This window comes from Hirundo rustica, chromosome 1 (genome assembly GCF_015227805.2).
Source record: "Hirundo rustica isolate bHirRus1 chromosome 1, bHirRus1.pri.v3, whole genome shotgun sequence".
Lineage (NCBI taxonomy): Eukaryota > Metazoa > Chordata > Aves > Passeriformes > Hirundinidae > Hirundo > Hirundo rustica.
Window position 1 is genome coordinate 20,288,471 of NC_053450.1, and position 27,244 is coordinate 20,315,714.

The 27,244-nt window shown below is 38.7% G+C and overlaps 1 protein-coding gene across 1 annotated transcript; it reads right to left on the reverse strand.

The window, feature by feature from the left end:
* Positions 1 to 228: 228 nt before the first annotated feature.
* DCAF13 (DDB1 and CUL4 associated factor 13) lies at positions 229 to 27,242 on the reverse strand. The gene is made up of 11 exons (XM_040072341.2): positions 27,127 to 27,242; positions 25,962 to 26,161; positions 23,688 to 23,795; positions 21,864 to 21,953; positions 19,303 to 19,458; positions 18,518 to 18,595; positions 14,605 to 14,687; positions 12,567 to 12,731; positions 9,401 to 9,536; positions 1,587 to 1,750; positions 229 to 789 (listed from the first exon to the last, which is right to left on the reverse strand). Exons 1-11 carry the CDS (start codon positions 27,194 to 27,196, stop codon positions 702 to 704), a joined length of 1,338 nt encoding a protein of 445 aa, XP_039928275.1. The 5' UTR covers positions 27,197 to 27,242; the 3' UTR covers positions 229 to 701.
* Between the last annotated feature and the right edge of the window lie 2 nt (positions 27,243 to 27,244).

The window sequence follows — 27,244 nt, forward strand, 5'->3', positions numbered from 1 at the left end:
TTTAAAGAGAAAAACTATTCAACTAAGTAATTATCAATATTAGCAACTTAACAGTCTGAAGTTTGGTCAAGTTATATAACAATAGTTAAGAAGACAACAAAATTATAAATATGTTTATAGATGTCTGAAAATCCTGTTGAATTTCCTTCTGGCTAAAAGAAAAATAATATATTGTACTGTAAGAAGTACAATGCAGACATTTGGAATAATCAGTTCGAATAATCAAAATTTAGTCCATTGATTAAGGTCACTTTATTAAATTTGTTTAAATAATTTTTTTAAAAAAGACAGCATTAAGGACAGTAATTTTTGTAACTGTATGGAGCAGGTTTTTTCTGCTTTTACAAATACTAACATACTTCATTCTTTTTTTGTAGTAACAATAGTAAGGAATGTAACTGGAATTACAGATACTCTCCACGAAGTTATCTGTTTGTGTATTGCAGTGGAGTTTGACCCCTTAGATACAGTGCTGGGCCAGGAACATCAGACAAATGGCAAAGAAAGATTACAGGGGAAATTGTCATAATTACTCAAAGCAGATGATGACTCGAGAAGCCAGAGGATGCAAAAACTAGGAAGAAAAGTCATGTTTCTGGAACCATATGCTGTCTTACCAAAGTCCATCAAATTTTGTACAGTGTATTCTTTTAATAGAGACATTTTTCTTTCATTGTGACATTTTGTTCATGTGAAAACAATTATTTCACTACTGCCACAATATGCTTCTTCCTCTCTGGCACAAATGGCACAGATCCCGGCTTGCTGTGCTTACGACGATTCAGCTCCCTAGAAACAAAACAGAAAAATGAAACTCAGTAGTCAGCAGAAACATTTAAGAAATACTGTCTGCCTCCTCAAGCTACTAATGGAGTTATCTTACAAAGGAAACCAAAAAAGTTAAGAATTGCTCTGTTTCTAATAACCAAAAGCCACATCCTCCTTCGGTAAGAAGGACCATCCCTTTTGAAAGTAACTTAAAGCTGGGTAATTTAGAAAGGTTTCAAATGAGCCTTTGCTTGGGAGCTCAGCTTAGTTTTCACGTCAACAGGATCAGCTGCTCAAGTTTGTGGAGTTTTTTAGCTAATAAAGATGACTAAGACCCATCACTTTACTGTTAATTCAATGACTACAGCAAAGTACGCCACCTCCAACTCCTAGAAATTCCAAGATGGCAATGATCCAGATAGCATGAAACATTCATCCTGGAATATGGCATTATCAAAACCACAAACCCACAAAAAACCAAACGAAAACCAAAAAACCTTCCACACACCCCAAAACAGCCCATCCTATTTCCACTGCAATGGGGAATCATGTCATGCCTAACTAAGCTCTGTGACTCTTTCCAACACGGTGTCTGCTGCCATGTCCTCACTGTACATCTGGGAAGCAGCCAGGCCTCACTGACACTGGCACTCATCTGCGCTTTCTTTATAATCAATGCAGTAGTTCATGATCACCCACTCAGATGTTCAAAGGAGCTCTATCACTCCCATACACCGCTGCCACAGCAGCACTGCAGCGATGCATTTTGTTCAGAGGAAGAGAAGGTAAAGCCAGGAGAGCAGAAGAGGAACACGTACTTCCGCCGCCGAGCCTCTCTCATGATCCGCTGCTCCTTGATCTGGCAGTAAATACTCTTGGGCAAGTGTCGGTGCTGAGCTATGCGCCGGATCTGTGGGTGAAACTGGAACTTCTCCTTCAGCTTCTGATTGTAATTCATAGCTGCCTTCTCTCGGGGTGCAAGCTACAGGGAAAACAACACAGACAAGCGTGTTATAAAAGAACGGGGATTTAACTGTCAATCTCCTTCTACAAAACAAAATTTTAACTTTTCATTCATATGGCTTCCTTCTAGCAAATTCCTTCAGAATAAGGGTAGGTAAGTATTAAAATACCTAAAATTCCAACAGTATCCCAAAGCTCAAACACAAAACATTATCATTGTAAAGCTGAGTAAAGTAACCAAATTTAATTCCCAAGAATCAGATTTTAATGTGCTGTAGAGTGACAAATGAGAATATAAATAGCTGTCAGAAAACACTCTTTGATTAGTCTTTCCTAACCTCTAATGATGATCAACTTTGCCTGTAAAAAAGATTTCCAGGCATTTTAATCACTAGCCAAAGTAATTATAAATGCTATAGAGGAACAGTCTTCATGAACAGTTTTACAGACAGCTCTTCAGGTGGCCTAAATCTTACCCAGCACCCTGATCCCTTGGGAAGCACAAAGCACACATCAGATTTCAAGTATTAGCTTGACTATTTGGCACAAAGGGAGTTCCAACTTTCATCAAGCAGCTAAATAAGTCTTAATATCACAAACACATGAAATACAGGTGAGCTGCTATTGCCACAAAAGACTAATTTTTAATTAATGATTAAAATTCTGTCTGAGCCACCATTAACAATGCTGAAAGTAAGAAACACCTTCTACAGACAGCCTATCTACATAAGATTTTTTTTCAATTGGGCTTTTTTTCCTTTGCTCCTAATGTTTATTTATCAAAGGGAAAAAAAGGTGTTTCCCGTGGTTTTGTTCGAAGTATGCATTGCTTCATGAGGAATAGCAATCTCTATGTATTTTGGATTTGGCTGCATCTTTGGGAATTTCAGCTGCATTTCAATCTACTGAGTTTTCATATAAACATACAATCTTAAGGTCAGTATTAAATATGGAATGATGATAATCCCATCCCTTTTCTTCCTACCCTTCTGCCCAAACTCTGTAACTCCAATATTTCAGATGTCTTAAAAACCCTTCATATTTTCAACTAAAGCACGGCACCAGTCTTTTGCCATCCCACATTTATTCACACAGCTATCTCCATCTAAAATATTAAAAGTAAAACAATTGTTCAGGCAACTTCTATTTACAGAAAGCTTTGTAAATGACTCGGTGTAACTAACTCCTCACTTTCCAGAAAAGATAGAAACTGATACTAACAAAAAAAGCGGTAACAAACCCAACAACATTATTACACACACAGTTGGAAATTCCACTTAGAATATAATGAGACGTGTTTCCCCCCCCCCCTGAAATCAGCAATTGGCTATTTATTCTCCACTCTGGAGATCACTATCGTATGTGACTTCTGCTAGAATTTTTCATGAATTCCGAACAAATAAATGCCACACTCAGATGATTTTGGTCCAGAATACCATAAATGATCTGAAAACACGTATTGATAAAAATTACCACAAAGCAGCCTCTGATTTTGGACAAAGTTGCTCATGGCTCAAAAAAATTCTTATTCAGACATCAGAGATACATGATGCTCTTAACCTGCTTCTCCATATCCTCTTGTTCATAAAACCCAAATCCTTCTGCTTTACTTACATTCATTGTGGCCTCTGAAATTGAAATTGAGTAAATTTTACAGTCTTAGCCCACTAAAGCTACCCTCCCCCTTTTACTGAAATTCCTTCTTTTAAGCCAGCCTGTGAATAGCTGGTGCACTCTCAGTAAATCCCAGGTGTTCCCACTTTGCAGAAAACTGCCAACATAATCCAAATTAAAGAGCTTTATTTTAATTAAATGGAATGATTTTCCTTTAATTTTAGAAGAGCAAATTGCTGCCGATTTAGTATAACCTTGATGATTCTACAGACAAGAGGTGAATCTGTAAATTAAAAATACATCCAGGACATCTTATTCAAAAAATTAATACAGATGAAGAAGTGGTGGAGCCTGACTCCATTTTTATGGGTAATGTGGTACAGAGAAAGGCACACAGCTGGTGACTTTCCACCCAGCTACCAGATGCCAGCGGCCAATACACTCAGCTGTGCTGATTGCACCCCCAGCCATGTGATGGTAGAAGAAACTTTTGCAGTAATGACAAGTTTCCTTTATGAGAGACAGCAGATAGCTAAGAAAGCACACCGCAATAATGCACTGAATTCCAACTCTCCCTTTCAAGTCCCCTTACAAAGGTCAGTGTGAGCAGCTCAAGAGAACAGTGTTACTTCCCATTCTGTTTTGGGCTGGAGAAGGTGCACAGCATGATTTGCAGGATTAGAGATTTCACTTACAGGGACTAGAACATTCTCCAGTTTAATATATATAATAAATTAGGATTTATATGACATCATGAGGGGAAGATATGCTTAAAGATGATACATGACTGTTTTTTCGTATGTTCAAATATGAATGTGCAATTTCTTTCCTATATGAGGAAAATGAAGATTATGTGGCAGAAACATAGCTGATTTGTGTCACTACCACAAGACGACTTCAGATCAAATACTCAGGGTGAAAAAAGGGGAAAAGAACTCTTTAAATGCAACCAGGTTGTCAGAAATAGGAAAATGCCTCCTCGAGTAAACTGCCCATGCCTCTTCTCCTCCCTCCTGATGACCCAGACTGCTTATTTTTCCATCTAAGCAGATGGAAAGTAAGCATTTTTGCAGAGCCCTGATTAGAAGCTAAAACCACCCTTAAAAAAAATTCTTCTCTTCAAGAGGGCTGTATTTAAAACTCCACACTATTAAGACTTCTGTAATTCAGCATGAGAATATGAAATGAATGTTTATCTGTCCTCTTCAGGTTGCCCTTCTAGGTTAGGACAGGCAAGAGCACAGATGCAATATATTTTTAGAATCCAGATATATACCAGCAGTTTTCTACACCATAGCTCGTTTTTATTTACTTTTTTATTGCTCTGCTAAAAACACCTTTCTAAATTTATTGCTATGAAGTTTATTATTCATTCTTTCCTGGACCAAAAAATTTTATCTCTTTACATTTACAAGGATGACAAAAGCAAAAAAACCCAGAAAGTTAATGTAAGGCAATGTAGATGTTGAGAGCATAAAATCAGAGCTACAGGGCTGAAGTTACAGGTGCACTGAATGACAAGCCGAAAATCACTGAGAATGCTACAACCCACAGAATCTGGCACTGCTTGTTATCAGCATTATCTCAGAAAATGGAACCACATACTAGAAACAGACTGAAAGGATAAACAATTACTTTAGACAGTTTTGATTTGCTCCTGCTAATGCACTTTGCTAGATCAAAACCAAGATTTCCAACGGCACTTTCTACTATCTCTAATAGTCCATACTCAAAATCTGGTATTTCTGCGTTTTTTGAAGAAAGCAGAAAACCTATGGTCCACTACTGTTCACTCACTCATCAGTACTTTCACTAAAATTCTAAGCATCCTAACCCAGGGCTCTGTTCTAATACATAAGAGTAACATTGACAAAATTTTGCAGCTGTTACTCACAGAAGTAATGCTACTAAGAATTCATACTCTAAGAAGTGCAAGTATAGCTCCTTTTTTAATGGTGCAGTAGACTGAAGAGCGATACAGCTTCTACAAGTTTTACTGATGGTTGATTACTTTGAGTACAATTCAGAAAAGCCTAGTCTATCCCTTTGATCAATTACATTAATTGCACACTATTAACTTAAACCTACTCTATTACTGCTGCTTTTTCAGCCTTTCCACTCAGACCAGGCCCTATTTTCCTCCTCAAAAGTCAAAATCATTTACCTTTTCATAAATCTCAAGCTTCTTCAAAAGCACAGGTAAAAAAGCATCAAACATACTTAACAAGCCATATTTCACATATTTGAACAGTCTACAGTTTCTCAAGTCTTAACTCAGTCTTTTGCTTCAGGGCATGCAGAGATAGATGTTCACTGCTTTAAAAATAACACCTGTTATGTCCTATTTAATAATACATATTTAGCAATTAATGAAAATCTATTAGAAGCTAAATGTAAAAAAATTATTTTTAAGCAACCTCTGCAGTAACTCCAACACAGATATTTGGGGTTTGTTACCTCCATGTAAAACCTATGCAGACTTAATTGTCAGCGGAGTAGAGACACAAGATGCCTCTGGCTCCTCCAGAGACTTCTTTCTTTCATGTTTCACTGATTTTGAATAATGAGTGCAGTGCCAAATACATTAAAACCCAAAAGAAACATGCATGTCAGAACTGATGACTGCTTGGGTAGCTATGGTTCAGAAAGTACAACTTTCCAACTGCATAAATGTTCACCAGCCACAACATGAGCATTATATATTCACTATCACTTCCTTTGAACTCAGCAAGGCAAAAAAAACAACTAAGTACTCACCAAAGAAAAAAACCCATTTGATTACTATTTTTCTTTCTCTTTCAGGATGCTGATTTCTATCCACTCCCAGCACAAAAATATCCATCTTAAAATACAGAATGTATTGCAAAACTTTAGCATTATATCAGAAATACAGTGACCTTTGGATGAGTCACTCAATCAAATCTTCTCAGCAAAGAAAAATAGCAGACCAAGCAAATAAGCATTTAAGACATATTTTGACACTTCTGACAGAATTACTGAGTGTTCAGCTCTGAATATTCAAAACATTCAAAAAATAGCCACAGACTGTGGAAGAACTGGACACTTACAAAATAAGCAAGCATATGTCTGAGAAGATAAGAACACCAATACTCTAAAAAAGAAGCAGATACTAAAGAAAATCAGTGGAACCTGCTAAATAGCCATTAACAGTTGCCTTGTTAAGAATCACAGGAACCACCAGGCTGGAGCATTTAATTCGCACAGTTGCCTGAATCCGAGCAACATTCCCAAGATATATCCAAGAGAATGATAAGCCATGAGGACTCCTGAGTCCTATTAGCTATTATTACCCTCTAAACATCTGAAAGATAAAACTTTATAGTGCTTCTAAAAAAAAATTTAAAGAACTGTAACCACTTCAGGCAGCTTCAAATTCTGTCTTTTGTTATATTCATAGCTTCAACAGCGCCATGCTTGAATACAATCCCACATAAGATATGGAGCTGTGAAACATACACTTCTCATTATAATGTAATTCTTCACAAGTTCATCTCTGTTCTGTTCTGTGAACACAATTTTTCTACATAAGACACTATGTCCCTTTTAAGTTATTCCTGTACTTTTTAAATAGTTTTGCTTTCTTAAGATGACTTTTGATGTTGTGACATGTTTTTTTCTAAGATAGGATGACAAATAATGGGAAGATTTTCAGTTCTGACGGTAAAAAAAAAACAACCTAACAAAAAAAAATCCACCCAAGAATAACTCAAAAAACGGGGAAAAAAATCATATAATAAACCAGATGTCATTTGACCTGTGTCATAGATAGTTATTGATCTGGTTCTCTTGGGAGCCGACAGCTCTAGTGCTGTGACAGAAATACACATCCTTACACACGGCACAAAAGCTTCACTGGAACGATCCCACAAGAGCAGAACCACATCCAGGCACACCCTCCAAGGGGCACATCAAGCAACAACACTGTACTCACAAAGAAAAATGACAAAGGCTGTTTTGTGCCTTTTTTTTTAGGCTCACCCACGGCCAGTTTTCACTGACAATACTACAGAAAACAGCAGAATGTCATTCACCAATCTATGTTCTGAACGCTTAAACAGCTACGTTGTCCTTTTGGTATGCAATATTTCTGCAATGCAGGAGTAACTGTGTTTGCCACTTACTTCCCTGAGTCAACTATCCTTACTTAAGAAAAAGAGCCAATGCCATCTAGTAGTCAATACAGTGAACTTTTTGTTCACATATGAAAATATCAGGAACCCTTGTACATGAAAATGGTATTTGTGACATTCTTTTTACCCACTTGTCCTTCACACAAAGGGCTCAGAGTAAAGACGGACATCAAAGATACCAGACAATTCTGTTATAGAACAGCATCTTAGAGAGAAACATCATGATCTCTCGCTAAAAATAAAGTGAGTAAATGGAGAAAGTTTCAGTTACTATGATAGAATCAGGTGAAAAGGGTGTTGCCATGAGCATAAGAAAACAGAAGAATAATAGATACTATTTCTACCCTACACTGCGCTGTCTAAACAAATTCAACATGAACATTAAATCCAAAAGTAAATTCTCTAATGAGCTTTGTGGAATCCCCAAAATTAACAGCTATGGAACTGATATTAAGTGTTTGACCAAAGCACCACATGGGAAAATCCCAATAATTAATGCAGAAGGCGGGGGGGGGGGGGGAAGAAGAAAAAAAAAAGCTACCCTTAAAAAAATTCAACCTAAACAGTCACTTCTAATCACAATTACTGCAGAGACCACAAAGCTGTGGGGTTTTTTTATCTACTGCTCTATAGCAAAACTGAGTATACTAACAGAACTTCCCAATACCTATGGTGGGCCACAGCTAAAGATACATAGGTTATTTTAACTGTGCTACTCCATATCCAGTGCTTCAGAGCGCACAGCAATGCATGACTTATCCTGTTTCCAGCATAGCCCTAAGTACTCCTCTGCTCCCTCTACCTGCCACCTCTCACAGTTCTGCTTCACTTCCCTCCTACAGATACCTCAAGTTGATGGAGCTTCAGGTAATCACAAGCAGTCCTAGACATTAGTATGCAACAGATCCAGCATCTCAGCTGTACCACATTCTTCCCTGAATCACAGCTTCCCCTTCCTCTCCCCACCTTTCACAAGATCAAGCAAAAACTCCCCCAGACGTTATCTGACAGCTCTACCGATGAGCTCAGAAAAAGCAATGTAAGCACGTCCAAAACACGATAACAACATAAAGCTACATAAAGGGATTGCTCCCAGCAGAAAAAGTGCCAAATTCGTTCTCCAAAGTCACTCAATACTTTGACACAACTGTGCAGGTGAATCTATGCAATTGGTAACTGAAAGGGAACATTTGGGCTTTGTCTGTACATAAACATTTGAACAAATGTAACTGAAAAGACTTATCTAGTGAGGCTGGTGATTACTTACACTAGGAACACTAAACAGACTTACACTGAACTAAGTGGACTTCAGATACAACCCGAGTTTGCCCACTTGGTATCAAAGTTACACAGGTTAATGACAATCTCAGTGTCAAACTATGCATCAGCGCAAACAGTCTACTTTACAATACACATGCTTATCACAGCATGATTTTTTTAATACTTTTTTTTAACAAATGAACTGCATGAATAACTCATTATATGCCAGTCAAAATCTTTAAAAGTATTAATTCTGAACTTCAATAGAATTATTTAAGTATGGTTAAACAGAATTTATTACTTTTTCATCAGTGGTAACTCTAACCATTAGCACACAGGTTAAAAATTCAAATCTAGTTTAGATAGAACTGACGATTATTGTTAACATTAAACAAGATCAAACAAAGTCATCTTGTGTAGCAATAATGAGGCATGTCAATTTCTTCTTATTATTATAAGCTGCACTAAACACAATGAGCTGTACTGCACATGTCAATCTGCAAATTAAACACAAATGTCAAACTATAATTTTAAGTTTCCCTTCATAAACAAGTTTTTAAAAGTTGAAGAGGCTAAGTGGTTATAATAATAACAAAAAAACCCCAAACATCTTGTGATAACAAAAAGCAAAATGCAACTCTTACCACTCCCAGTTTTTCAGAAGCATTAGCTTTCCACAGGCGAATATTCATCTCATCTGAGCCACACAGAATGTATTTGTTATCTGAAGTCCATTTTACAGTGATGACGTGCTGCATTCGTTTGGTGTGATAAACCTCCCTAGAGCAAAGAAAAACATTTTAAATTATCTATCATCACTTTTCTCACCATTACCTTGCAAACAGCAGAAAGCATTCTGTTCAAGGCAATTTTTTTTTTACATTTTCTTTGTTTTTAAAAAAATCTGACTTTTTTAAACACTGTGTTGATCTTATCTTTCTATACATAAAGATACAAAGGAAGTGTGATAGATTGATAAAGGACCACCTAGGATGAGATGCTTTTTAAAGAAGAGCTTTCACGGAAATTATAGTAAAGAGTTAAATAGCAACTCCTTTTACAAAACATGCTAAGGGTATACTGTATAAAAAGCATACTGTTCCTGAAATAATTTTGATTAATATGCTTAGATTGAGGGTATTACAGAATAGGAATGAAGAAAAATAGATGCCAAAGAAACAAACAGCAAAGAAACACCTCCCAGCTGTCCATTTTGCCATTTACAATACGGCAATGGATTTGCTACTCTTCATTGTGATTTCCATCCTTTACCCAAAAATGGACTCCATTTCATTTTTAATTTCTGCTGATCAGACTCCTGCTCAACAAGTGCTGTTGAAAAATGTTTCCGCATGCTACATTTAAATCAATATTTAAGTTAAACTCTGGTATAATTTTCATTAAGTATGTATCAAGCAAGTTTATTCTTTTATATAAAGAACTAAATACACTTTTTTTGGAAGTTTAGCTATTTATTAGGATTCTGAAAAGAAGGAAAAAGTAAGGCCTATTTATTGTCCACCAATAGCCATTTCTTTTGATGAATCAGTCAAGCACTACAGCTTATTCTCTTTCCTCCACTCAGTTATTTTTGCAAGGAAAACCCAGGTAATAATGTAAAAGAAACACAAAAACAACATCTATTCAAGTGTTGTGGAGAAACTACACTGGGGTTGAGCTGAAGTGGTTGTGAGAAAAAATAATCAATATATCAGAATGAATAAGCTTTAATAAGCTCAATCACCTCTTTTAATTCATCAGTAAGCAATACTCTACAAGAACAACTACCATCAGAAAACATTAATACTCACATCAGCTTTTCACTGCTTAACGGCATGTGTGCACATCTGCACTTTCACAAGAATTTTTATGTTTACTTTCCTTCTACTATGTGACTCAGTAACAAAGCTTTTCTTCACCCATCTTTGGGGAACTAAGTCCTTTTCCTTTCCATAATTTGAATTTGCAGCCTTTGCCTATCCTGTGGCTGTCAGCACAAGGTATCGTATTTCAGGGACAGCAAAACCAGAAAACATGGCCAAATAACCTGGATCTGTCATTTAAAAGTTCACACAGAAATACAGTTCTGTTTACTAAGCATTTACTAAATTTAATCAACTTCATAATAAATCTTATTTCTTAGGGCTAAACAATTACATTATTTAAATTTTCATTTAAAAATAAAATAGAAAGCAATTGAAGTTAGGAGTTTTTCAGATTGGCAGGACATGAGAAGCAGGACTAGAATAGCATTAGGATCCTTATTTACAGATATTCCTAACTGCACTCTCACTTTTCCAAGTAGGATCAGATCATCTATTTAGAGACTTTTCTCTGTTCCATGAGATTAATATGAATTATGCAATTCTAAAAAAGCCCAGCTTCTAAAGAATTTTAAGTGTACCAGAACACTCGAATCAGGTCACATAAGGCAAAGTTTTTCAATTGTAAGGCTTCTTTTCACTAGATTTATGGCTACACACAAAAGGGGAAAAAGTGGGGACAAAGAGAAAAATCCCCTCCACAGGCCTTGGCAACAATCTGCTAAAATGTGAAATAAAACCTTTTACTGTTGCATTACGGGGTCTGCAAACCTCTCAGTGATGTGTGTTAACTTTGCACATCACCACTTCTTTGTATCTTATTAATTCATACAAAGAAGCTGCTAACCACATTGTTTAATAATGCAAGTTAGGAAAAAATCCACAAAATCAAAGAAACTGCACTACCTAATTACATTTAAAGTATTATTGCAAGACAAAACATGAAAACTATCTGTACATTAGATATAGAGGGACTGTAAATAGCCCCTCCCACTCTTTAACGCAGCACAGGAGCACAAACAGTTACACAGCATGCACAATTTCATCAATCAATAATAAAAAAATACTCCTTCACCAACCAGTATTTCAACATTTTCACCCTCAAACCACCTAGAACATGACTTAGTAACAACCTTCTGGGGCGACAAGGCTGGAGAGAGGGAATCAAGCAGAAGTAAAATAAAATAAAGAATAAAGAAAAAGAAGGAAGATCTGACAAGAAAGAATAATGAAGATAGGTTTATGAAGATCAAATGATACCCAAAAGATCAGATAACTTGCTTCAGTTTTCATCAGACTGAAAGAAAAACAAAATAAAATGGAGACAGTAGATTCAATCTGAACTGCAGCAAAATATTTAATATACTGACTTATGAAACCTTACATGAAAAAGAAAATCCATGTGAATTGTATTCAAAGCACTGTATTACAAATCAAAACCAGGTTAACAAAATATGAACAAAAGGTAGTAAGTGCACTGAAACAGATCACAAAAGGGTCCCAAACTGAACCTCAGGAAATCATACAGCAATCTATTTTACATAATGTCTTCAGCAATCATTCAGATAGAATGAAGACAATCCCTAGGAAACCAAATGCTACAATGCTGTAACACACTGCAAACTTAAGTGGTGACAGAAACAATATAAAGGAACCTAAAAACATTAAAGATGCATAGCCAGAGAAATCAAATGGGATTCACCATGGTCAAATAAAAATGACACAAGCACAATAATCCACTCTAATTTTAATTCCATATTGTGGAAGTACTCTACTTGTTAAGTAGTTTTACTCTTGATCCATACTCCAGAATTAAGTCAACTACACAGCCTGTCAGCCTCAAGCTACCCACAGAATAAGATTTCAACACCCTCAGGAAGCAAAGGCCCCATTGAAGATGTTAATGAATGAATTAGTAATTTTGAGGATTTGGGAGGAAGTCACTGGAATGAACAACAGCAAGAGAGAAAGGTGTAAAACTACTCACCTGCTGTGACCTTTGTCTACAGGAAAAATGCGGATGGACTTATCAAAGCTGGCAGACACAAATTCTTTTCCAGTGGGTGAATAATCCACATCAAGAACAGCAGACACGTGATCCATATGCACCATTACAGGTGATTCAAGAAAGCGCATATCAAAAGTATATAAGCTTTAAAATAAATACATCAGTAGCTTAATATCATACCAAGTCTTAAGTAAACTGTACATTTTACATAAACCACACTTAAGCATAGAGCCATATCGCAGAGGGAACCGCTCATAATACGTGAAAAGAAAGAAAACACCATTGTTTAGGGTCTGAAAGAAGTTTGTTAATCAGAGGATTTAGTTACTGGATCAGAGGACAGACAGGCTCCACTGTTCCCTTCATCATGTGTCCATGGGTCAGACTCCAGGCATCACTCTGGCCTCCTTTACTCAATCTTCAGATGTAAGTGTACATTCTGAACTTGTAAAAGCATCTCTCAATCACTACAGCAAGCCTATCAGTTCTGAAAGGTTTCTAAACATTCCCAAACTGTGAACTCCTTGTAATTCAGAGCCTATTGTAAAGCTGCATTTGGTTGGCACATTTTGTTACTGCCCAGTTATCTCGGGCCAGACAAGTGCAAGGAAAGCTTGGTGTAGCAAGTCTTCCTAGCGCAGGGAAAGCCTGGTCCTTACACTGGAGATGCTAGTTCAACAGAACATGCTATCTGTGGAAAAGAATAAAGTGTTTAAAGTAAATACCCAGCTGCTGGACCACAGCTGATTTGCTCTTAAGGACTTCAAAGCTCAGATGAGGCCTACCTCTACTCCCTTTGAATAAAGAAACTAGGCATAATCACTGTGTGGATCATCAAATAAACATATGTGCTTTACAAACAATGCATTTATTGAAACCTGCTTAAGATATACTATTTAGTAGACTATTTTGTTAAAAAAACTTAATTCACCAGGTTTCTCACCTTCCTTTCTGCAGATGAATGCATAACTGAAATTAAATATATCTTACTGAATACTATAATGGTGATTAATGCTTTTTCCTTCTAAATTCCCCAAGACAAAGTATGCAGCATCTCATTCAAAACTGCTACTCCATATAATCAGCCAATACTTGCATATGCATTGTTGATGTGTGCATCTGCCTTTGCATACTATATGCTTTCAGGCTGCAAGAGCACAGTTGTCTTTGGCAGCAACAGCTATAGTTTTTAGTATAGCAAGAGGAAGAAAAAGAAAATTAAAGAAACCTCAAACCAGCCAAAAATCAAATTCATAAACAAAAAACCTAAACTTACAAACAGATTTGGTAGCCTAATATTGTTTTACCATACCATAACAAATACAAGAAGAACAGCATATTGAATATAACACCACGTTCAAGGTCTGAGACAGATTCCATTTCCTTAGAAAAACAGCCTTAAGATAAGTGATAAAATTCCTATGTTCTAGAAGAAAATAGTGATCTATTGTTAGATCACTGACTTCCTGGAAAAAAGGATATGGAACATATTTGCAATGGCCTAGTTTTGAAGAGACAGCTTTTTCAATATCAGATTAGCTGTTCACATGAATAGTATTGTTCAAAAGTAAAAAACTGCTCCAAGACATTGAAAGGATAAGCACTGCAGTCTCCAGAACTGTCTCACAAAAGATTAGTTTATTTTTGTTAAGAAAAGCTCTCATCAAAATAGCTGATCAGTACAATGTATCAAGCTTCACAAGAGCTGGCAAGAAAATAAATACTCATATTGCCTCAGACTGGACCAAGAGTACTTCTTTTCCATGGCCCAATTCAAGTTACACTTGCATTGGTTCAGCTGCATTTCTTTTAAGTTACACCACTTTTTACCCCAAAACACTGAGACACACATATTTCTTAAAATCAGTATGCCTATAATTCTCTAGGTTATTAAGCAATTCAAATTTAGAGTTTGAGTAGTCTTTTAAAAATTTATTTTAGCATGACCATAAATCACCAAGATACAGACGAAAAAGATAACCTGTCCAGGATTATCAAAAAGCAAGATTACACTTACTTGTAATCTTCATTTGCTGCAGTAAAAATGAAAGCTTCCATAGGGTTCCAACACAGTGTATTTGTCCTCATGTTCAAGATAACCTGAAATATATTTACAGATTGCTACCTTGTTATAGAAACTATAGTTCAAAATTTCCTACATACCCCTGAAGACAAGCACTTTGTAGACACAAAAGTGTGGCAGAGGACTAGTACATGACAGAATGTTTCCTCAGCTCCTCTTCCTCAGTGTTAGAAGTGAAATCCAAGAACCTCCTGTCCCTCATTACATGTTTACTGCCTTGGGCTACACAACAATTAAATCTTCCTCTGTAAATCACCTTAGAATCAAGTTCTTCTAAGTAGTCATGTAACATGGCAACCCGCTAGTGGTCAACAAGTAAATCTGGAACTTCCGAAAAATTTCATTTCTCTGTCCTATTTACAGGAACTTTTAATTAAGTAATCTATAGACACACCTAATTAAATGGTTATTTCAAGGGATATAGTCATTAACAGAAGCTGTGAACCAGCATTTTCAAAGCAATTGTAACACTTTTACCCCTTCATTATGTCTAAAATTGCAGTTCACAAATTCTCCTGGCCAGCTGCCATTTCTTGGGAAGTGCCAAGCAATTTACACAGAAGTTACTCTGTTGTCCCCTACTCAGCACTACCACTGTATCAGCAGTGAATCACTCCTCACACATTTGTAAGATTTGCTTGCTGCTTGTAAGCATATGGCAAACAAAGAGGCCAATTTGGCCTCAAAGTGGGAGGAAGGCAGCTGACAACAGAATAATAAAACCCTTCTACTTTGCTAACTGCTAATAGGCATTAGCAAGCTGCTGTTGGATGTCCCCACCTTGGAGGACAGCTGGGCCCTGTGGGACAAGGCGAGGCAGGGAGGAACTCAACTGACACACCCGACACAGCAGCTTTGGCTTCTGCCGAGTCTGAGAGGAACTTCAACCATTTATTTGAAAAGAAGAACTATACAGTATGCCTGACACAAAGCGGATGTGTAATTGCAGAGCAACTTATTAACAAACTGAACAACTTTAAACAGGATTTTCTACAATGCTCCAGGCAGCTATAATCCTACTTAAAAATCCTGAAATTTGGGTGTTAAATGCTATGGTACTCAAACCCCATTTTTGTTCTTGGCTGACTACACCAAGCACCATAAATTTACACACATACTTCAGAATATAGTTATACAATTATAACCCTTACAGTAATGAACACAGTCTCAAAATGAGTTAATAGTGATGACTTTACTGAACACCTCTCCAAAAGATTGTAATGAATGTGTGCCTATTCTCACAATTCTCGTCCTCCCTAAATCCTTATTCCCTAGATGACACCATCCTGTTCAGATAGTCTGTGCTGCTTATTTTCAGGAACTGCATGCAAGCAGAACTGAATGTAATCATCAGACCTCTAAAGTGATCTCTAGTTTAAAAGGTGGACACTGAAATGTCCTCTGTTTACACTAATGTGACAACTAGAATTTGCTCAGAATTCAGTATTGTTCTAGTTATAATTCTTGCACGAAAGTTAATAAGCAAGGACTGCCCTTTATTCCTTCCTGTACATGCTTATCAGCCACTGCAAAATGAGCACACAATGTTAACCCACCATATGTATAAGTACTTCAAATCACGTCACAAAATAACTTCAATATTGCCAAAAAATCCAGCTCTTTCAAAAGGAGTCAAGTTCTGTCACGCTCCAGATCTCTGTTTTTTCACTGAAATTTAAAAGCCTTCAGTTCATTTCAGCAGTGGCTTTTGGAATTAAAATAGTGCCTAAGAAATGAGATTGTGTCTACCGCTCTAGCACTAGGTTTCATAACAACTAAGTAACATTACCTGGGCCGGAAGTGATTTAAGTTGCAGTAAATACATTAATGATGGCATTTCAGAACTATCTAAACCCATACCAGAGCCATTTTTTACCGCTATTTTTAATCTGCTGTACATCTTCTTATAAAATGGGTAAGTTTAAGTGCTTACTAAGACAAGTCAAAACTGTGAAGTTCCTGAAGACTTGGTTCTCTGGGTTTAATTATTTTAACTGTGAACAGCTACTTACAAAGAATGTCAGCCTGGAAATGTTGAGATTAATTGAACACAGAAACATTACCAAAATAATTAACCTGTCTTCCTTTTAACACCTACAAGGTATTTTGTTGAGATGAACACATAAAGAGTATAACAAGAAAGAGAAAACACAGTTCCTGACAGCTATTTAAATGCTAAAATCTATCTTTAAAACAGTCTAAGCTTTCCTGATCCCACAGGTTGCAGAAGAATGACTTTTAGTTTTAATGTGTACCAATTCCTACCAAAACATTTTCCTCTTGTCTTTCACCAGAATTGTTTTCATTCATTCCCAACTTTCATTTTTAACTAGTTCTTATTCTGAACCTAGGCAGCATCTCACTGTCTCATCCCTCTCTTTTTAAAATGTAAGGCTTTGAAACCCACACTTGGGACAGACAGGCAACAGAGCTACTGCATCATGATGTGAGAAGCTGTACTGCTATTTCCATTAATGAAGGGACTCCCACTGAGTTCCAACTGCTCTGCTGATCAAACCCCAGGAATGCAGCAGTGCCAGAAACTAGCGCCCATACATAAGTAAGGTACCTCTAATAAGCAAAACCCTTCTCTTAGGAGTTCCAGAGCTCTTAGTTCTCGATGCAGAAATGGACATTTCACCTCCTCTCCGCAGCAGAATTATCCTGAGGAGGAAACCCAGCACTGTGCCCACAGAAGCAAAGGAGTACTAAACCAGTGCTTTATTCCCACAGCAGGAAATGCACCTCAGCACACTGCTTACATGTGATACACATATACAAACGTGCACATAGTCTATAATAATTCTATATGCACATATATGTACAGTCATATATTTAGCATATATACATATGTAAAGTTCTGTTAGATTCAAACTTAGCTCACAAAGGATCAAACTGCATCCTTTGACCTTGTAACTGTAGCCCTACAGCACTGACTGTGTTCATTTCATCATTCAGGTCTGCAGCTGGCATCACTGAAAAGTCTTCATAAGCACTGCCTCAGTGGCCCAAGCCAAACTTCATTAAAAATTCTTGGGGCACAGGAAGAGAAAGAAATATTGTTATGCCAACAACATTCCTTTTTATAACTAAATACCGTTTTCATGTTCTAGCATGTATCAGATCAATGGCACTGCAGACAGTATTTAACACAGGAAAACACTGAATGCATATTCACAAGCCAGAATATTGTATTTCAAGAACAATATTTTTAAGATAGTTCTAGGGCTCAGAACTACTGAATTTGATTGAGGTTTTGAGGTCTGATCCATGTGTATGAATTACCAGCTCCTTATATAACTAAATACAAACATTCTCTTAAATAGGAATTTCTACATCACCGGTACATTCCACATATAAATACTATTTTGATTACAACTGCAAAGGATTTCTAAATGTTTATGGTAGGTGCTATGGAAGGATTTATTTCCCCTTGAAGAAGAAACACCTTTTCAAACACAGAGCGAGGCTCTCCTGTGGTGAAGTTACCTTGTTTCCTTCTGGCAAGGCAGAGGGGAAAAAAAAAAAAAAACCACACATACATAGACAGAATGCAATACAGGAACATAAAGTTCTTACTGTGAAATTGCTGTCAGGTCAGACACTTGATCAAGAACTACAACAGAGTGAGCATGACAGCCTGCCTGAATGCAGAAAAAGGCCCTTCTAACTCTGCATTGTTTAAATCCCAACATTAATTCAAACTCAGAAGACTCAGACAATCAAAACTCAGTGAATTCAGAATTCAGAGCTTCCCATTCTCTACTGTCACCCATAGTTACAAGCTATTAACATATTCAGTATCATTATTAGCACCAGTAATTAATTTTAAAAAGAAAAACATTACCTTCTTTAATGGAGTTGATTTTCTCATATCATATAGCACGATATTTCTGTCAGAAGCACAGCTTCCCAAAAGGTATGTCTGAAAAAACACCCAAAACCAGTGTGTATGGTCTTTGAAATCCTTCTGGAATGCAGTTAACAGCTTACATCAGATACCTAAGCTATTTCACAAATCCAGTCATGGGTTTCTTTTTCAGTCAAGGAAATACATTCATCATTTTTTCTGTGCAGCTAATTACCCAGCACAAACATTTTGAATAAGTTTCCCTCTAAGATTCAGAATCCATGCAGTGTCTTCTACTTTAACAGGCAACTCCTCATGAACGCTTTTTCTATGAGCATAACCCAGTCAAATGGTGTAATAAGAAGTGCTGTAAAAGACCAAATGCAGTTGTTTTGCCATGAAGTGTGAGAAGTCTCAGTCACAGGTAGTAGAACACTGGAACAGATGAACTGGCAGCACCACAGCCACTTAAATGCTACACTGTATGACTGATGTACCAGGTATGTATTGTGGGCAGAACGGAGACTGCCCTGCTTTTGTTTCTCCTCTCCCACACTAACAGAGACAAAAGATAATAAGATAAAACTGTATGGTACTACATTCCAAAATAATATAACCACCAAAATCTATGTATACATCTCCCTACATATTCTACTAATATGTAAAATCTAAATTTGGAAGAAAAATATTACAGATGGTGTAAACCATCTAAGCTTTAAAGAGTTTAGATCTCATACTGCTCAAGAAAAATACTGTTTTCCAATATATAACAGAAGCATTACCTCGATAGGATTAAATTTTACACTGCTTATGCTATCAAAACCCCAAGTCAGAGAACACTTGGGACTTGTTCTTTGTTCATCCCAAATGTCCACTTGATGGCCACAGGTAGCAAAAACAGGTTCCTTCCAGTGGTGATCAATTCCTGTATACACTGTCTTTATGGGAAAAAAACAAAAAACAAAGCAAAAATTTTAAAACACAATTATATGCATAAATATTCATGTACGTTCTGTTAGGAAAAAAATCAACAAACCATTGCATATGGAGTCCCACATGGTTTTCCTCATTAATATTACTGAAAATTAATTCCCCAATGCTACCAGAAAAGAAGCTTTATTGGATGTACTCCTTCCAGTGGGCAAGGTTTTTTTTCATTTAAAGCGCATGTATGCATTTCTTGTTAATTTACAATGGAGTTGGCATTAAAGGTATCATGGGTTGGCACAATTTTGTTGTCTAGTTATAGGAAAATGTGAGATATTTTTCCCTGGCCAAACCGTGGAGTGGTTTGGGGAGAGAACAAGAACCTATAAAAAAGCTGGCCAGGATATTGGCAGCTAAGCTGACCAATGGGAAATGTCGATGCGACTTTGGAGGGGACATTTAAAACCAACTGCTGGAGCTCAGTCTCTCTCTCTCTCGCTTTGGAAATCAGCCATGAGGTGACATGGTGGGCAGCAGGTGGCCCCAGGTCGGGCCTTGCTGCCCTTTTGGGCAGTGGGCCGAGCCTGGCCATGTGTCTGAGGGCCGCTGCCCACACAGGGAGCAGTCCGGGCCGGCTGAGCCCCTTTCCCTTGCTTGCGGGCAGGGAAGAGAGGCGGCTGCAGCTCTGCAGTGCTGGCCATGTGCTCAGACCACGGCAGAAGGGGCCAAAACATGGCCCAGCTTAATCACCACTGGCAGTGGAGAAACAAAGCCTGCAGCTTCTTAACAACTCTGAGCTGAGCCGCCCTGGATGAGACTGAGGGGTGGAAAAAAGGACATCTACCAGCTCCCTCCATCAGCACAGCCTGGCATTTTCTTCAGCTCCTGCAGCCTTGTGTGGTTTTTGCAGGCTTGAACAGATTTAACCCTTTTCTAGCAACACAGAACTTTTAAAGCACAATTCCTCCTTGAGAGAAGAAAGAAAACCAGAAAGTACATAGAAATAGACACTACATGAAGTCAGTTAGATCAGAAGTGAAAGAACTAATAATATTGGAATAGGATTGAAGAAGTGGACATTTTTAACTGGACTTTTCTAAGGTGAATTATGGAGAAATGAACTGTTCTTTGCAGCATCTTAGTATTATTTGGGTAGAATGCTATTCTAATCAAAATTAAGGACTGATGTAATTGAGATTTATTTGGGAACCTTAAACCCCCCGCTCCTGGGTTAAAGGGAGGTCTCAGCCTTTGAGACAAAGATGATTTTAGATCAGAAGAAGTATTTGTAAATAGTACCCCAGATACACTGAGAAGCTTTGCTGATAGAACATCACAGTCTGCGAAAACTCCGGGTGGCAGCAGATGTGTGACATTGGGAGCACTGGACTATTTTGTCTCGTGGCAAATGTCTTCATAAAAAGATCTTAGAAAGACTCTTCTCCTAAAATAATGAGTGATTATGTCTAAATAGTGAAACTGACTGAAAATCCCAAGTTGTGTCTTTCTATGTTGTTCAGTAAGAAAGTTAATAGTTTGTAAGAGGAGAGAAGCATGTTTTAAAGTGTCATTCTGTTTAAGTTTTTTTTTTTGTCAACTTTTTTCTTTCATTCTTTTAGTGTAAGTTAATAAAACTATTTTTGTTCATTTTTACGATTAAGCCTGCTTTGTTTTTTTCTCCTAATCTCTCCCTCCCACAAAAAGAAAATTAATACTAAAACCCCTACATTAATTGGTGTTTCTGCCCGGTTTTATTAAATTAAAACCATTACAAAGGCGTATTTACAAAATCCTGGCTGATTTTAAAGCAAATGAAAATTTTAAGAGTGGAACCTAATTTAAATCCCAAATTAAATTAAATCCCCATTTTTCAGTGGGGACTTGAATGGATTCCACAGACATTGCAATAACTAAAGAGTTTCAAACTATCTATTTGAAAAAAGCATTTAATGTTTTTCCTAACATAAGCTTATCATAAATTCAAAGTGCCAAAATATATATATTTAGACTTTGTCAATAAGAAAAATGTAAAATTAGTATTTTGTATTGAATGGCTGAGATATTGGCATGAAAAATAAGTTATTTAACGCAGACTAAGCAGAGACAACACATGTCTGAAGTGGCAACAGAGAAATGTGACCAATTTGCAGGAAAGGGATAATTAGTACAGACAGAGCTAAGCAGTCTCTGCTGGCATTCGAGGAGTCCTTTCTGGTTACATGTAAAATAAATGTAATAAAAACATGAAGACACTTTAGAAGTGCCATTATAAAATCTGATGCCATCCATTTACAACCCATTATGATAACAGGCGATAACAAACTATTTCCTTCTCTCCTTCAAAACCTAGATAAGAAATTATTCAAACTTAATTCACAAGAAGAGGTGTGGGAAAATCAAAACTCAGATTTACTACCTTTCCAAGAATTGTATGAATAGGTTCTTCTTCTTCTCCATATTCTGGGCTCTCCATTTTCCACTGCTTCACGGTTTTGTCATCACCAACCTGGAAATATTGGAGAAATCACATACAAGTTTTATGTAAATATATTCCCCTTTATTTTGCCAGATGTGCTTTGGATCCTTTCAAAAAACAAACAGACAAACAAAAACCAACAACAACAAAAAACACTCCACAACAAAACAACTCTGTGATATATACAAATGCTTCCTCCTGCCTGTTAACTGTTCCATTTTATACCTCCAAGCTACAGATAGCTCTCCTGATCTGTATGCCGTTAAAACATGTACATGGTGTGGCTGGAGTGAACATTCTTCATAGCAGCCCACCTGGCACTGTGTTTTTGATCTGCGGCTGAAACAGAACCCAAGTCTTGGCTGTGCTTGCTCAGTGCTGAGGCACTTTCCCCCTGCTCCCACTGTCTCCATCATCCCTGCCTCACCCACCAGCAAACGTGCTTGGGACAGGACACAGGCATGAGAGATGTCCTGAACTGGTCAAAGGAGTATTCCATACCATAGAACAATGCTCTGCAATAAAAACTGCAGTACTGGGAGCAGAAAGAGGAGGTGAGGGCTGGCTCCACAGTGGCTGCTGCTCAGAGATTGTCTGGGGATCTGCTGGCTTCTGAGAGCAAGCAACTGATTCCCAGCTTGTCACCTGTCTTCCACCACCGCGTTTCCTCCACCTATTCAACTGTCTATCTTGATCCACAAAGCTTTTCCAGTTTCCAAAACAGATAGCTGAAGAGGAAAATGGTGAGCTGGAATGATGGCTATTTTGTAAGGCTACATTTTGTGATTTTTAATCAACGGGCACCTTATACTGCAAATTATCTTCTCGAAGTCATTTTGATGAGCCTGTAATCAGTTAAAAGGCACTTTCCACCTCAGTTGCTCTGGCTGCCTGTTCCAAATTTTGTTCTACCCCTTGCACTAGTGCCAGCACAAGCTTTTGCATGGCTGTGCAGTGACCTGGATCATGCAAACAGGCCTAAAAAATGTTAGCTTTACAAGTTTATCTTCCCCTCCCTGACTGAGCTACTACTGTTTCTTCTCCTCTTCTCTCAAATTTTTCAGGCAGATGGATTGTCAAAAGGGGAGTAACAAACTTGGGAGTCACTGAGAACTTTTTACTGTGACTTTCCCTATATCCTAACCAATGTCCCTGTGACCTGGTTTATACCTTAGAAAAAATAAATATACTGTAGTGAAAATGGCTCTTCTATGACCAGCTCAAACAAAGCACAACCTCAGGACACTTCAGCTTTCAAAATAAATTCTTGCTGTGTTATCGTCGAACAGTTTTAATGCCAACAGGAAGACATACGATTTCCAAGCAGTTTACATGCAACTGAATCTGTTGTGGTTTTTATGAATTAATAAAGCTTTATTCACATGGAATTATCTTAACTTAATCAGGTTATTTTTAATCAGAGTATATGCAAATGGTTACTTTTTTACATGCTTTTATGTCTTTCAATGAACATAATCCATTTACTACTTTAACAAAAACTGGTTTAATTGAGTTTTAATTACATGACCATCTGTTAGCTATTTTCTGGTATTTATCACTTTGATGGTCTTGAATGACATCAGTATCACAGCACCAGAAAAAATTTCATCGTAAACAGAACTGTCGGGTTCACCAACACATTTAATAAGTGCATTCATACAATATTTAAATATTCTGTGGCAGAGAGCAAGTTTCTCAGTGGAAAACAGGGGGTGAACAGGTACTCTGTGCTGCTGCACTGTTAAGGAGACATATAATACTTACAGTGAAGAATGATGTACCACAGAAACGGGCACACATGCCTCGAACAAAGCCTTCATGGGCTTGTATAGTGCGGATACACTGTCGTCTGGTCAAGTTCCAAATTTTAACCTGATCAAAACAAAAGAGCAAATATTCTGTAAGCTTTCTACAGCCCACAGCTGCAGTTCACAACTCAAGTACAAGAGATCACACAGGTTGTAATGAAATGGCAGAGTTGGCTTGGACACACCTGGTCAGATGTTACCATGTTAAAAACTATTTAATTATTCCTTTCTTGAAAAATAATTTTTAAAGTGAGGCTCTTTCATTCCTACCCTCTTCCCTGACCTTAGCTGTACACTTTCTGCATTTTGCACTCCCCTATTTTTGAACTAGAAGGCTTGCTAAAGAACAGCAGCCGTTATAAATTTAGGGGAGGGAAAAAAAAATCCCTTTAAAGACAAAAGCACAAAGAAATTTGGAACCAACAGATTTTTTTTCAGTCCAGTCACTACACTACACCTTCTACAGATGTCCACTTTTCACAGAGGTTTCTGCTTCAAAGTTTTTGGGCTAATTTAGGAAAAAAAACAACAACAAAGAAATGGAGGTCAGATTTTATATTTTTATGTATTTTTAGCTCCCAGTACTTTACTCATTCTATCAGTGGATACGAAATCTGACTAAACTTTCATAGAAATTTGTTCCACATCTCTCTGAAAAGGTTAACCTCCCTTATACTTACTGCATCACATATGCACTTTCTATAAAAAGCAGGAAGCACCCAACTGCCCAGAAGACACCTTTAAAGTATTCAAGTGCTATCAAATGAGCAAGGTACGGGTGAGAAAAAATAGGGAATTCAGAAAAGACAGGTACCTTTTTCCGTAACTAGTTTCAATTAAAGTGTCCCTGATTGCTATTTATTATAGTTATGTAAAACAATCAAATAAATATATAGGCTTAGCCTTTTCTAGGCAGTATGAAAAATTGTTATTACAAAAAAAAAATTTGGTTGTGTGCCCCTTCACTTTAGCTAATCTGACAGTTCAACTTCTTTAGGGAGAGGAGTGGGAGGGTTATGTGGGCAGCAAAAAGCAATCACAGCATGTACTGGATTTGTGTGGCCAGGTTTTGGTAGTGGGAGTCCACAGGGATGCCTTCTGTGAGAAGCTGCTGGAAACTTCCTCCACATCCAGCAGAGCCAATGCCAACCAGCTCCCATACAGAGCCACCACTGGCCAAGGCCAAGCTAATAAGAAACAGTGGTAGCAACATTCAAGAAGGAATAAGTTAGTGGGTAGATGTAACTGCACTCAGGGAAGAGAGGAGCGAGAATACATGAGAGCAGTAACTCTGCAGACACCAAGGCAAGGGAAGATGGAGGGGGAAGAGCTGAGGTTCCCCTGCAGCCCATGGTGAAGACCACGGTGAGGCAGCAGTGCTCTTGGCACCCACAGAGGAGGTTAATGGGACGGCAGAGATCCACCTGCAGCTGCGGAGAACACCGAGGCCAGATGCACCCAAAGGTGGCTGTGATCCACAGCAAGCCCTCACTGGAGCAGGCTCCTGCCAGGGACCTCTGGACCCATGGAGAGAGGAGCCCACACTGGAGCAAGTCTCCTGGGACTTGTGACCTCGTGGGGGACCCACGCTGGAGCAGCCTGTTCTTGAAGGACTGCACAATGTGGAGCAGTCACCCGCACAGCAGCAGTTCATGAAAAGCTGCAGCCTGTGGGAAGGACTCACACTGGAGAAGTTCACAGAGAACTGTCCCCCATGGGAGTGACCCACAGTGGAGCAGCAGAGCACCTCCCCTCCCTGAGCAGAGGCAAGAATGACTTGTAATGAACTGACTGTAACCTCCTTCCCCCATTTCCCTGCACTTCTGGGGAGGAGGAGGGAGAGCCTGGGAAGGAGGAAGGGGGGGTGGGGAAGGTAGTTTTAGGGTCTTACTTTACTTCTCATTATTCTGTTCTGAGTTTGTTTATAAGAAATTCAATTAATAACCCCAAATTCAGTCTGTTTTGTCCTTGGTGGTAATACGTGAGTGATCCCTCCCCTGCCCTCATCTCAACCCACAAATCTTTCACTACAATTTGTCTCCCCTGTACAGTGGCAGAGTTATAGAGCAGCAAAAAGTTTTATCTTCTGAGTGAGGATGAAGGTAAAATGCTGAACAGAGAGAGAAAATGAAGGTGTGACAAAACCAACCAAACAACCCAACAAAATATAAAAGAGAAAACAGAGAATAAGAAAGAAAGGCACCTTCTTTGCTGTGGTTTGTAAGCTTACCTCTCCATCACAAGCTCCAGACAACACTGTGGACAAACTTTTTGGATGTTTGGCCATGCAATTAACTCCATCTCTGTGGCCATCAAGTGAACTAAGAAAGGGTTTTGCAAACACACGTTCAAGCTTTGTGGCGTTCAGAGCTCTTGTGTACTCTCGTGCAACCTCAAATGGATGCAATGCAGGGTCATAATTCCTTGGAACTGCAACAGAAAGAACGCGCATTAGAAACCCATGCTGGAGCAGGTCCAGAGCAGAGATGATCAGAGCGATGGACTACCTCTCCCATGAGGAAAGGCTATGAGAGCTGGGGTTGTACAGCCCGGAGAAGAGAAGGTTCTGGGTAAACCTCACTGTGGCCTTTCCGTACTTAAAGGAGGCAATGAGAAAGACGAGAACAGACTTTTTAGACATTCTGTTATGATACAACAATGAGAAACAGTTTTAAACTTCAAGAGGGTAAACTTAAACTAGACAGTAGTAAGGAGTTTTTAACAATGAGATGGCACATGCCCCATCAAGGTTCTGAGCAGCCTGATCTAGCTGAAGATGTCCCTGTTCACCTCAGGCAGGGTGTGGGGGGTTGGACTAGATAACCTTTAGAGGTCCCTTCCAACCTACAAAATTCTATTATTCTGTGTGTAAAATCAGCACGATTTTGGCAGTTTTAATAATTAATGTACAAGAAGCAGAACTCGATGCACCAGGAATGAAATAGCAATAGGTGCAAAAAAAACTGCAAAGGGTAACCTAGGAAATGCCAATCGTGATCTCGGGGTACCAGATCGGTGATCAACCCCAGCCTCGCACTCCTGCTCTGAGGCCGTTTCCAGCCCGAGGCAGCTCCCGGCAGCCGCCGGCCCCGCGGCTCGGCAAGGGAAGGGAAGTTCTCCTCCGCAAATCCCCGCCTGGGACGGGCACCCGCGGGGAAAACTCCGGGCTCGGAAGGAGGGAAGCCCAAAGCCCACTGCCCGAGCTCTCCTTTTCTCGCTGCTAGCGGGCACCAGCGCAGCGGCGGAGGAGAGGAGAACGGAGCGCGGCGCGGCGCGGACGACGGGCTCCCGAACGCCTTCCGGCCTCCCTCCCTCCTGCGCCGCCGGCCTCATCCCTTCCGGGCGGGCCGGGCCGTGCCGGGCCGGGCCGAGGGCGGATGGCGAAGCCCCCTCACCGCGCTGCAGGTCCAGCTTGGTCTCCCGCACGTAGTCATCGGGGTTGCGGCTCAGCACCTTCACGCGCATGGCGCCGCTCGCTCCCCGGCCCCGCACGCTCACGTGACCGGACGCGCC